The sequence below is a fragment of the Podarcis bocagei genome (genome assembly GCF_964188305.1).
Source record: "Podarcis bocagei genome assembly, chromosome: 8".
Lineage (NCBI taxonomy): Eukaryota > Metazoa > Chordata > Lepidosauria > Squamata > Lacertidae > Podarcis > Podarcis bocagei.
Window position 1 is genome coordinate 14,662,942 of NC_138133.1, and position 13,087 is coordinate 14,676,028.

General features: G+C 44.0%; 1 protein-coding gene and 1 long non-coding RNA gene across 4 annotated transcripts in view; one reads left to right on the forward strand and one right to left on the reverse strand.

Moving 5' to 3' along the window:
- The window catches only part of RETREG1 (reticulophagy regulator 1), a 46,811-nt gene extending 34,142 nt beyond the window's left edge, over positions 1 to 12,669 (reverse strand). The window contains exon 1 of one of the 2 annotated variants that reach the window (XM_081206497.1): positions 12,650 to 12,669. In XM_081206497.1, the coding sequence (XP_081062623.1) occupies positions 12,650 to 12,654 (5 nt within the window). In that variant the 5' untranslated portion in view covers positions 12,655 to 12,669. Of the gene's footprint in view, positions 1 to 7,538; positions 7,727 to 12,649 lie in introns of those variants that run through there. The other variant, XM_081206496.1, reaches the window with a different exon arrangement.
- Positions 8,116 to 12,009, forward strand: LOC308593940. 2 transcript variants are annotated; one of them, XR_014011114.1, is made up of 2 exons: positions 8,116 to 8,143; positions 11,426 to 12,009. It is a non-coding gene; the product is annotated as an uncharacterized lncRNA (long non-coding RNA). The 2 variants fall into 2 exon arrangements; XR_014011115.1 differs by having other exon boundaries at positions 8,135 to 8,242.
- Positions 12,670 to 13,087: the final 418 nt, after the last annotated feature.

A 13,087-nucleotide genomic window follows, 5' to 3' on the forward strand; every position in this document is an offset into this window, starting at 1 on the left:
ATGCCAAAGAAGGCATGGAGTGCAACATACTAGAAAACTTCTAATAGGAACTACAGTGGTACCTCAGGTTACATACGCTTCAGGTTACAGACTCCACTAACCCAGAAATAGTGCTTCAGGTTAAAAACTTTGCTTCAGGATGAGAACAGAAATCGTGTTCTGGCGGCGCAGCGGCAGCAGGAAGCCCCATTAGCTAAAGTGGTGCTTCAGGTTAAGAACAGTTTCAGGTTAAATACGGACCTCCGGAACGAATTAAGTACTTAACCTGAGGTACCACTGTATGGGTATAAGTGCCAGATGCAAAAAAAATATTTCATGTCAGAGAGATATTATTGCTCTCCTGATCAAAACAGTGAAAGTGGTCTTCAGATGGGAGGTGGGGAGTCAGGATCCAAAGGAGAAGGTTTTATAATAATCAGTGTCTTCAACTTCTTTCACACTGACTGAGAAAGATGCACACTTGAGTAATCAGAAAAAATGTTTCCAGATGAAATCCATGACTATGCCTTGGAAGTGGCCCATGAACCCTTCCTAGCCATAGTCTTGAGTGGTGCCCAGTGCCTAATACAAGATTTCAGAGTACTCAAATCAACTGAGAACAGGGATCAAAGTGCTAACAAGTTCAAAATGTATGTCCATGAAAAGTTGCCAAAAAACCTCAACAGAGTCACACTTTATTTCAAAAGACAAAACATCTCAGAAGTGAGAGGGTTAGTGAAAAGGAAGCTTTTGAGAGAGCGGAGGTTAGCTCTTTTCCAAGACGCTTGGAAATAAATTTTAAAACCATCAATCAAATGCTCAGCTAGAATATATGCAACAAACAAGGAAATGTACCAACAGGCAGGCCGTACAGATCTCCCCACCCCCCAAGGCCTGCCAAAGGATGCAAATACAGTTGACAACCAGAAGCAAGAAAGTTATAAAAAGGCTGCTTTCAGAAAATTTGGCTGGATTTCAATCCAGCTCCCTCCCTCCCAAACTGCTTGCAATTGAACAGCCCAATGTCTGCATGTTTCTTATTCCCTTCCACCTGGAACCTCATGTCTGTTCAGTCCAAGGGCTGGGAAGAAAGGTGTAGCAGCTGTGCCTCAGGTGAAAATGGAAGCCCAAATAAGAAAAACAAAAAGGATCAAATATGTTGGCAAATGCTAATTGACAATAAGCAATAAAAATAAAATAATGTGATGGACATATTTAGACCAAAAATATAAAATGTTTGGAAATACATCAGAAGCAGGAAACCAGTCAGCATGGCATTTGAGCCATTAGACAACAATGGAGTGCTTTTGGAACACAGGGATGTTTTTTCTTTATGTTTATTAAGCTAACAAAAAGATAATTAAAATCACAGAGTAATCGAGTTACAAAAACTAAAATATCAGCAATTTAAAATACAACTAATAAAATATGATTCAATAGAAAGTAGTCTGAAACAAGCCTTAGCTGGTAAAGTGTACTCTTAGCAACCAACATTATTTGTACCTTCACTGATAGTTCCTAGTCTGGGAGAACCCATACACCCCCCAAAAAATAAGTTGCAAGGCTCCACCCAGACTGGAGCTGGTTTGCCTTCATGCACTCCAAACCCAGACCCCTGTCCAAATCTGCACAGCCTCCCTGGGGCTAGTAGCTGGAAAAGAGCCATCATTAACCAAGTAACCAACTAGGAAAGATCTTTAGGTCATGGAAGGTAGCTCAGTAAAAATGTCAACTCTGCATGCAGCAGCTGTGAAAAAGGGCAAATTCCGTATGAGGATCATTAGGAGAGGCTTGAAAACAGAACTGGCAGTACCACAATGCTGTCGTACAATCTATGCACATGTGCATAATGCTGCTTGCCCTGCCTCCAAAAGCAGAGGAAGGTGCAGAAAAAGGTTATCAAGAGAATCAGCCCTATGAGGAAAAGCTAAAGCTTTCAGAATTTTTTTAAGCTGAGTGGGGAAAGCATAAGTGGAAGGGTATAATGGAAGTTTGTATAATTATGCATCATGCAAAGAAAGACGAGAGTAAGAAGTCCATCTCTGAACACTGTAGAATGCAAAGAAACTGGTGGTCAGCAGGGTTAGAACAGTCAAAAGAATGTATTTCACATAATACAGTACTGGAATTCCCTGGCACAGTAAGTGGTAATGGCCACCGGCTTAGATGGTTTTTAAAGATTAGACAAATCCACACAGGATAGGCCTATCAGTGGCTATTATCCAGTTTCAGAGGCAGTACGCCTCTCTATACCAGCAACTGGGAATACAAGCAAGAGTGGGTATTGCTTTCAAGCCCTGCATATGGGCTTAATGGAGGCATCGGCTGGGCTGCTGCTGAGAAGCAGGATGTGGAACTAGATTTTGGTCCGATCCAGCAAAGCTCTTATATTCTTATAGCTGTTTCGTAAGAACAGAATAGTGCATAACTTGTCTCAGATGATGTTCCCATCCTGCACATGGTTAGGCTCCTTGAATCCCATTGACTTGAATGGAACTTATAGCAATTATAGAGAGCCAGTGTGGTGTAGTGGTTAAGAGTGGTAGACTCGTAATCTGGGGAACTGGGTTTGCGTCTCTGCTCCTCCACATGCAGCTACTGGGTGACCTTGGGCCAGTCACACTTCTCTGAAGTCTCTCAGCCCCACTCACCTCACAGAGTGTGTGTTGTGGGGGAGGAAGGGAAAGGAGAATGTTAGCCGCTTTGAGACTCCTTTGGGTAGTGATAAAGCGGGATATCAAATCCAAACTCTTCTTCTTCTTCTTATAGCAATGACCTTTTCAAGTGTTCAGAACAAACTGCGATTCAGAATAGAGAGACGCTTGCTGATTTATTTATTTTAAAAAAACCTATAGAGCATCTTGGGATAAAGAAATACATTCTGAAATGTTTATTGAATTAAGAGATACATGGAAATCCCTTGGCTAATGTTCTAAATTTAGCATCTTAAGCTACAATAGCTTTGTCCCTAATCTAATACTTATTGCTAGAGACAAGAATGATACAAACAGCGTCACACGGGTTTCTGTAAAAGCTAGCATGTTCTCTGGTGAAGACATCAACCTCCTGCAAAAACACATGTCATTTCAGTGACCTACTAGAGATGAACAAAAACAGAAATTAACAAGGAAAGCCTGGATTCTTACAAAATAGTCTGCCATCCAGTTGCACTCAAAGGGTTCTGTACCTTCTCCCAATTCTGTTTCTATGTTCTAAATAACCCTCTTACAAAGATGCTTTTTGTTTTAAAAAAAGGACCTGAGGGCTTAGTTACAAGCATTTCCATATAATGCTGTAGTTAGCTTCTATAACTGTGAAGAGCTACTGTTCCCCCCCTCCTTTTTATTTCAATAGAAAAACATAACTGTTTTGGGGGATGTGGGGTGGGGATCAATTGGCTTCCTTAAATCTAAGCCAGTGGTGAGAAGCATCTTTCCATAGGCCTAATTAGTCAGTGATGCTGTTTCAGCCAAGCCACAACCACCTGCCTATCTGTGGGGCAAATAAAGTTGTGGCTGGTCCAAAAGGGAGTTTGTGGGCACAGACTATCGTCTATCTGGTTGGCATTACCTACAAAGCCTTGTGCTCAGTGCTTTACAAATGGCAATGAACAGCAGATCATCAAGACTTACAAAGTGCTGTGCACCCACACTATTTGATTCAGATCCATGCAGGCAAAAATGGCTCACCTGGCTTCATCGTGATTTCAGGTGATTGACAAGTGTGTGGCATGATGATAGTAAGTATTTTTGTGGGTTAATAAGTTGCAAGGCTGTTACAGGAGAGTCAACATAGAAAGCACAAATCAAGACAAAAATGTGTAGATGCTTCTAAGTATCCAGCTATAGGGCCGGACAATCCAAAGCTACAAAAAAATAAACTTGGAACCTATTAAAAACCCAGAAGCATCACCTGTCTAATAAGCTTAAAAGCAAGTTTCTCAAGTTGTGCAGGTATTCATGGTTTGCACTGGTATATGGGATATAGTGAAACAAATGACAATATCAATGACCAACAGTAGAAAATAGGCAAACCAGAAGATTAATGTGTAAACAGAAGTAAGGCATGTTGAATTCAATGGGCCTCAATCCCCACTTTAGGTGCATAGCCCAAAAGAAAATAGAAGGACTAGATGTAAAGGGTTGACATCCATGAGATGAAATCAGGCTTGAAAATAGCCATTTGCCTGATTACCCATGGAAGGCAAAAACCACCTCCAGAAGGGACAGAAGCAATTTTACATTTGCAGAGAATTGGATTTTTCTTCTCTTTGATCTCAGTGGTCCAGTTATGGACTGTTATTAAACCAGTAACTTCTAATTAACCTCAGCTTTGTGTTTATCTGAACAGGTAAAAACTAATTACTCACTTTGGAACAATCCAGGATCTTAAACCAATGAGGCTTTAAGAAACTGGTTTGTTCTGAAGCTGGTAGCCATAGTTTCCTGAACAGATAAAATGGGAAACTATGGTTAATTAGAGACATCCTGGTTTAATTATAGCTCGCTGCAGAGAGCAGCAAAGGGGCTGAATGTACAGGCAGAAGGCTCATGTATAACTTGGTTAGCACACACAGCCAGGGTGCCACAAACTTCTAATGTGTATATATTTGTTCTATTTGCACTGGTATACCAGTCATATATTAAATGTATATACTACCCACTTAATAAAAAGAATGAGGGTGGTTTAAAACAGATTTAAAACTACATCACCACAAGACTGCAGGGTGCTGAATAAAGGCAGAATTCTAAATAGATACCAGAAGTGGTACTGTAACATCAGATGTTAAAATACTGTAGTGGGGAAATAAAAAGGTCCTTTCAGCACTGCTCAAAAACATCAGCATAGGCACTAAATAAGGCACACAACCCCCAGCTCAGTCAACACCAGCCCCCTGGGAAGATCCCAGACCATGTAGGTCTTTTATGTAGAAGGCGGCAAGTACAACATCTAGTAGACTTATTTGTACAGCTGGTTGCAATACACAGGCCCAACAGGTTACCCTAAAAAATACCTAAAATATTTATTTTCTGGCAGTTCAGAGTCTACTTCTGTCACAAAGGATGGGAGGTCAACACACCCTAAACTGTACTTACTTAGGCAGCCTCAATTAACGTACAGTACTAGGGAGCTTCAAATTAATCAAAGAACAAAGTGCTGCTAATGTTTTACACAATAATGAAGCTGCTGTCCAACTGAGGAGTACTAAAAAAGAAAAAGCTCTCAATATTTAATAAAACATTCTTATCCACTCTCCTCAATATGACATGTAAAATAATAGGAACACTCCTCTTCTTTACATAGATAACATACTTGCTGAAATATAAATTCTTCTGCTGCAGGGCCAGATTAAGACCTTTATAGCCCTAAGCACTGAAGAGTATGATACCCCCATATGTTATTCAAAATAAAAAGCAGTACCATAAAATAAACATTTTTTTCAAAATAACACAAAACTTACATGTATGCTGAAATGTACATGCATGTATGCCATGTGCAACACATGACAGGAACTGATTTCCTTGCATTATTTCAATCTAGGAGAGTAGGATGCCCCTTGGTTCGGGTGGAGATAGGTAATAAAAAGAGAAGAGAAAAATGGGGGAAGTGTGTAGTGTGCAAGGAAGTCCAACAATATTGATTTTTCCTATACTAACTACTTCAATGTTTTTTTAAAAAATATATCAGATGTCAAACTCAAAAAATTCTCTCCCTTCTTTTGTTGCTAAGTGGTTCTGTGGTACATGAGCACTAGAAGGTGTGTGTGTGTGTGTGTGTGTGTGTGTGTGTGTGTGTGAATCTTCAAGCAACTCTGCAAGCAACTCAAGTTAGTACTTTATTTAATCTCAAAATCTGAATCTACATTTGGGACACTGTATTAATGCAATTATACATTCTAGTCCATTGAGTATTTAACTCGGTAATAAAAAGCAATGACCCTAGGAATGTTCTCTTCAAGCCAGTGTAGGGGGGAAAGTATCTCAGTTTCAGATGCCATTTGAAGAAAAAAAGCACATGCTTCTTGTTTGGAAAAACACTAGAGGGCTAAAGGTTAAAACGAGAAGTTACCTATAGCACAGGGTTGGTAACACAGAGAAACAGAAAAACTAAAGAATGGGAGAAATGACAGAGATTGGTTTGGGCACCAGGAAAATAAGAGTATGAAGAATCTACTGAAAAAGAACAATTTCAAGCATACAGCCAGCAGGCTGGCAGTCCAGTGCCAATCCATGACAAGAGAGTGGGAGAAACAGACTGTGCAATTTGGGGTGCTGTCACTCTGCTTCTTGTCAACTTTGCAGAATCACAAGGCAACCACTATGCAAGATTATATGCTCTACTTTATGGGCACTTCCTGGTCATTATTTCACCTTGCCACATCTGCGCCCCACCTTCCCTTCAAACATTCTTTAGGAGCCTTTGATGCTCCCTGGCATCATCCAGCCACAGCTGATTCATCTTCACTTTCTGCAACACATGTCTCACAAAGCCCACTTCGTGGCCACTAGCACTGCTTTACCCTCAGTGAGTGGTTATCCCCCATCACACTCCACCCCACCCCGGATCATTAATTCTTTCCATGGGTTTCCTTTCCCATGCTTTTCTGTAGGAATCATTTTGTGGCAACACCCAACAAACCAAAAGGAGCCTCTTTCAAAGCGAACATAGTTAAGAAGCGCTCGATTTAAATAGAAATACCAAGGATGGCAGAGCTCGATTTCTGCATCCTGGGGCTCAAATCTACCTGTATGACATATGCCTTCTGATGAAGAATGCTCCCTTCTCCATCTCTACCCATTGTGGAGATAAAAATCAGCGTGGAGATAAAAATAAAATATATATTTATTCAATTTGCATGAGATAATTTATTCAATTTGCTGAAATTAAAAGCACTTCCTCCCACAGCACAGGTAATTAACTTATGGGATTCCAGTGCAGGATGAGCTTTACAGGATTAGGTAGATTCATGGAGAGCAAGCACACCTAACAGGCATTCACAAGGCTAGCAAAGCAAAGGCACCGTGCTCAGAGAAGGATGCTTCTTCAGTACCAGGCATCAGAGAGAGAGAGAGGGAGACAGGAAGGTAGATAGATAGATAAATAATAATATAAATATATATTAATATACCCCGCCCATCTGGCTGGGTTTCCCCAGCCACTCTGGAGAGAGGGACAGAGGCCAGTGTTGCCCGCAGCAGTCCTGACTATCATTCAAGGCTTGAAAACAACTGGTTGAAAACAACTGACAGAGAGAAACGGGGTGGGGGTGGCGATATTTTGCTTTCACGCCCCTCTCAGGAAACGTCTGAACGGGCGCTGCTAGTTTAGAAGCCAGCGGCCTGGGCCTTTTACAGCAGGCACTTTGCCCATGCTCAGATGCACCCTTCCCCCCCCTCACAGCTCATTTGCATGTTTTGCAAAGCCCAGGAGCGGAGGGCGAGGGTGAGCCGCGGCTCCATTGAGATGGGGGGAAAGAACGAAAGAAAGGGGCACGCATATATGTATGTTTCGGGAGGGGGGTCTATAGGATTAGCGCAGTGGCTGCGCGTCTCTCTCACCAGAAGATTAGGTTGGCGCAGAGGAAGGCGGCCAAAGCGCAGAACGGCCTCTTCCAAGTCGCCGCCTCCCGCCCGCCGACGGGCTTCGCCTCACAGCCCCCGTCCTCGTCCTCCTCCGCCAGCCGTTCCCAGTCCAGGCGACCCGGCGCCGCCACCTGCTCCTCGTCAGCCATCTCGGTCGGGGCGGCTGACCAAACACCAGAACCCAGATGAGGAGGCGAGCCGGCTGGGCGGGGTTTGTGTACATCCGGGTACCAGGCACGCCCGCCTTCTGGGCTGCCGCAGACCAACCAGGAGCTTCCGACGCGGCTGGGCGGCGCCGGCGATTGGTTAGCTTGGGGGGAGAGAGAGAGAGAGAGAGAGAGAGAGAGAGAGCAGCGAGCGCGCAGAAGCCGGCGGGCGAGCGCACGCGCGGTGGCGGGAGTGGGGTGTGGGGGGGAGGTGAAAAGAGGAGAAGCTGGGCGTGGCCAGGCGGCGCGAGCGGAGTATAAATCTCAAGAGGCGTGGCGCGTGCGCAGTGGGTGAGTGGCGGTTTAGAATGTTGGGAGGCGTCGTTGGGCGTTTGGAAAAACAGAATCGCCTCACGCGCTGGAAAGGCCATAAGGGTGGGTGTTTTATGATTTATACCACTACCTTTCTGGAAAATGCTTTCGGTGCTTTATAAGTTCCCCTTTAGAGGGAGAAAAGGAGTCGCTGAGGGAAATGTACGATTCCATTATTATTATTACTATTAAGCTTTATGTATTTGTTTATTTATTTATACCTTGCTTTTTTACCTGACAGGGACTCAGAATGGCTTACAGATAAAAATATAAACAGCTACATACCCTCCAGCATTTCTCTGATGAAGATAGGGATGTGCTATTATATATATATATATATATATAGCAATTTTTTTTAAAAAAAATGCTTTCCCATAATTCTAATTTTATTATTTATACCTCATCCATCTGACAGGGTTGCCCCAGCTGCTCTGGGCAGCTTCAGTCATGGTACCACGGTACAGTCAAACCTTGGAACTGGAACGCAATCCGTTCTGGAAGGACATTTGACTTCCGAAATGTTTCAAGTTCAGAGGCGCGGCTTCCAATTGGTTCTTGAACTCATTGGAAGTTGCGTTGGATGTTCATTTTCCGAGGAGCGTTAAAAAACCGAAGCATTTGCTTCCGGGTTTTCGACGTTTGGGAATCGAAACATTCAGCAATGGAGCGGTTTGAGAACTGAGGTTTGACTGTACAGTGGTACCTTGGTTTTCAAACTTAATCCGTTCCAGAGGTCTGTTCCAAAACCAAAGCATTCCAAAACCAAGGTGCGCTTTCCCATAGAAAGGAATGCAAAACGGATTAATCCGTTCCAGACGTTAAAAAATAATCCCTGAAACAGCAATTTAACATGGATTTTACTATCTAAAGAGACCATTGATCCATAAAATGAAAGCAATAATCAATGTACTGTACTATAAAATAAATAAGACAGTATTGAACTTTAGATGATAAAAATTCAAAAAATAATACCGTATTTTTCGCACCATATGACGCACTTTTTCCCTCCTAAAAAGCAAGGGAAAATGTGTGTGCGTCCTATGGAGCGAATGCAGGGGGGAGGCAGGCGGGAAAAGCCCCCAAGAGCCACACACAAGCTCCGTGCGCTCTTGCGGGCTTTTCCACAGGAGGGAGAAGGGACTGACTGGCTGCATCAGTCCCTTCTCCTACCTCCCAGAAAAGCCAGGAGAAGCCGCAATCTATTTAAAGGGGTTGCGCGGCTTCTGCGGGCTTTTGCGAGAGGTGAGGGAATCTCCCCACCTCCCAGGAAAGCCCGCAGAAGCCGTGCAGCCCTTTTAAAGTGCGCGCGGCTTCTGCCGGTTTTGCGGGAGGTGGGGGAATTCCCCCACTTCCCAGAAAAGCCAGGAGAAGCCGCGATCTCTTTAAAGGGGTTGCACGGCTTCTGCAGGCTTTTGCAAGAGGTGAGAGAATCCCCACACCTCCCAGGAAAGCCAGAAGAAGCCATGCAGCCCTTTTAAAGTGCGCGCGGCTTCTGCCGGTTTTGCGGGAGGTGGGGGAATTCCCCCACTTCCCAGAAAAGCCAGGAGAAGCCGCAATCGCTTTAAAGGGGTTGTGTGGCTTCTGCGGGCTTTTGCGAGAGGTGAGGGAATCCCCCCACCTCCCAGTAAAGCCAGGAAAGCCCTGCGCAGCGTCTCCCGGCAAGGAGAGGCTACACGGGGCTAAAGGGGAAGCCAAAACAGCGAGCGGGATCCATCCCGCCCCCTGCCTTGGCTTGCTCCATAGCTGCGCGCAACCCCTCCGGCAAGGAGAGGCTGCACGGGGCTATGGATTCTTTAGCCCTGCACAGCGTCTCCCGGCAAGGAGAGGCTGCACGGGGCTAAAGGGGAAGCCAAAACAGCGAGCGGGCTGCCTTGGCGTCTTCCATAGCTGCACGCAACCCCTCTGGCAGGGAGAGGTTGTGCGCAGCCTGTACGCTGCTCTTTGGGGCTGGGGGGGAAAAAGATTTTTTTTCTTGATTACCCCCCCTAAAAACTGGGTGCGCCCTATGGTCCAGTGCGTCCTATGGTGCGAAAAATACGGTAATTCTTATCTGCACTGATGATACTCACTGTTTGGATGGGGGGCTTTTATCCATTTCTCAAGAGGCATGTCACACAATCAATCAGTCAATCAATCAATCAATCAATCAATCAATCAACCAGTAGCTGAACTGGGTTCCACACAGTCACAAAAACAAATTAACCAAAAAAAGCCTCAAAAACAAAAACGCAAAATAAATAGCAAAAACAAAAGCACCAAATTTAATTTGTCCCGGAAGTCCATTTGACTTCCAAATGTTCGAAAACCAAGGCACAGCTTCTGATTGGTGCAGGTGCCCCGGAAACAATAGCTGACAACCACATTGAATTTTTGGCTTTTGAAAAACGTTCGAAAACCAGAAAACTTACTTCTGGGTTTTTGGCATTTAGGAACCAAGGCGTTTGAGTACCAAGGTACCACTGTATATAAAAAACAATATAGGGCTGCCTTCAGATAACTTCTCAAGGTTGTATAGTTCTTTACCTCCTTGGCTTGGTGGTCACATAACTCCATACCCACCAACATTTCTCCAGTGAAAATAGGTAAGTCCTAAGGAAAAGCGGGACATTCCGGGATCAAATCAGAAACTGGGGCAGCTTCTGTAAATCCAGGACTGTCCCTGGGTCTGCAGCTAAGTGTTTAATTTCAGATCAGTTTTTTAAACCTCCTTAAAAACTACTCATAGAGGCTGTCAGGCATGCTGGAGGCATGCACCATACAGTGGTACCTCTGGTTACATACTTAATTCATTCCGGAGGTCCGTTCTTAACCTGAAACTGTTCTTAACCTGAAGCACCACTTTAGCTAATGGGGCCTCCCGCTGCTGCCACGCCGCCACTGCGCGATTTCTGTTCTCATCCTGAAGCAAAGTTCTTAACCCGAGGTATTATTTCTGGGTTAGCGGAGTCTGTAACCTGAAGCATATGTAACCCAAGGTACCACTCTATAAGAGTTTTTCAGCAAAGGTTAGTAAAAGAGAAAGGTCCCTTCCCCACTGCTTGTTAAGAAGCAAGTATGGATAAATTCCCTTTTCTGTCTGATCAGTGAAGAAAAAAGGGCTCATTCTCCTCCACCCCTTCTTATTACTATTGAAGGGAATAATAAGGTGAAGGGGCAGCAGAAGGCATTTTGCCCAGGCCCTCTTAAACCTGGTGGTGCCACTTTTGTCCTTGAAACTGTCTCAGATGAGTGATCTTGTTTTGCCTCTGTTAATCTAACTCTGCTTACAAGGTTGGTTATTTTAAACAACGTTCCAAACTAAGCAAAATAAATAATGGTGTTTTTTGGTTTTTTTTAAATGGTCAGACCCGAGGAATGGAAGAAGCTCGAAAAGTTGGGAGCTGGAGGACCCTGAGGAGGACCCTACCCCAGGATGGGAGAGGTAGAATCAGGACCCAGGTAAGTGCCTGATTCTGGGGACGGGTCCTGTGGCCTGGAGGATGGCGATCAGGATCCAAGGAGTGTGGTCCCTCCAACGTTAGACAGCCCTACCCTAACACCTATTGCCATGGAGGTGCTCCAGTGCCTCTTCCTGCCAGTGAGGCACCTTCCCTTTGTGAGGTTACAGAGAGTAAGACTAATACTGGGCGAGCGCCGAGTCCACCTCTGTCTCTATGGAGATGACAACACCGTTGAAAACAAACCTTGTGGAGTTAACCCACTCAAAGGAGTGCCTGTTTACTTACCTGGTCTTGTGACTCCGGCCACTTACTGTGCAAATACAGTTGTGTCCACCTCAGTTTTCTAAAGGAAGGTACAGGGGCATGTTGATCGTTGTTTCAATGTCTTAGCATGCACTGAACCTCTTCTGTACCTGCTGAACCATATACTCTGTTGTTTGCCTTATGTACCAATCTGATTTGAGCATTAAAGCCTTTGGCAGAACTACAGCTGGGAGCTGAGAGTTCTTCATCCAGTAGTGAGGGCTAGGGCAGTTTGAATTTCCAAGCTCACCATCATTTTGATGGGTTCTCTTTCAGCCACACGGACATTCTGGAATGCTGAGACCAGGATTAGAAGAGAAGCAGTAGAATATTCAGAACCAACAGTTACTGGCAGTTACTCAAAACTTCCTCTGTGGATTACTTACTTAGTCCACTTATATCCCATCTTTCTTCCATCACAGAATTAAAGACAGCATATGTATGGGTTCACCAGGCAGTCTCCTATTCATGTGCTGATTGATGCAGACCCCCTTAGCTTTAGCAAGATAGATTGGGTTGTACTAAAGCTGTGGGACAAATTCTGAATGTTTCCTTTGAACAGTTCCTCCGAATCTTCATCTGATAAAAATGAGGACATTTTGGACTCTTTAAGACTCCTTTTTAAAGTAGTCTGAAATATCAATTCAATAAAGTACTGAAAAGTTTTAAATAGACTAGTCAATTTCCAGTTCTTCCTTTTTCTAGTCTCCTCCTTTTTCTAGTCTCCTCAATTAGCAGTCAGAATGAACTAAATCACACTAATTCCCACTCATAACCAGTTTCTCACACTCCACACATTACTTTCCCTGTTGTCTTGTTTGCTTACCTCATTTCCCATCTTCTGTAGCTCCATTGTCTGTATTATATAGTATTAGATATTTGTCTATCCCCAAGGCTCTGTACACTTTGTACCTGAAGGTGGACTATTTGCAACTTCCTTCTATGTCTTTGGTCACATGCTGGAGGTCACCTAGACAGACCTCTGCAAAATCAGTCACAACTTGGCATATCCTACTTTCAAAGTGAACCTAGTGGGCTGTGCAGCATCCTTGAAGATTCCTCTGTCTCTATGGAGACCAGAAGCCTAACATTGTGAAATTAGAAGAGGCAGGATCCCTTAAAAGGCACAGCTCCTTTAGAATAGGGAGGCGTGTTCTGTGCAGAAAAAGTGCTGTTGGAAAATGGAATCTTGGCTGAAAGTGGAGAGTTTTCAGGCTCCTTTTTTAAAATAGTCTAAAATATCAAACCAATTAACGACTAAAAG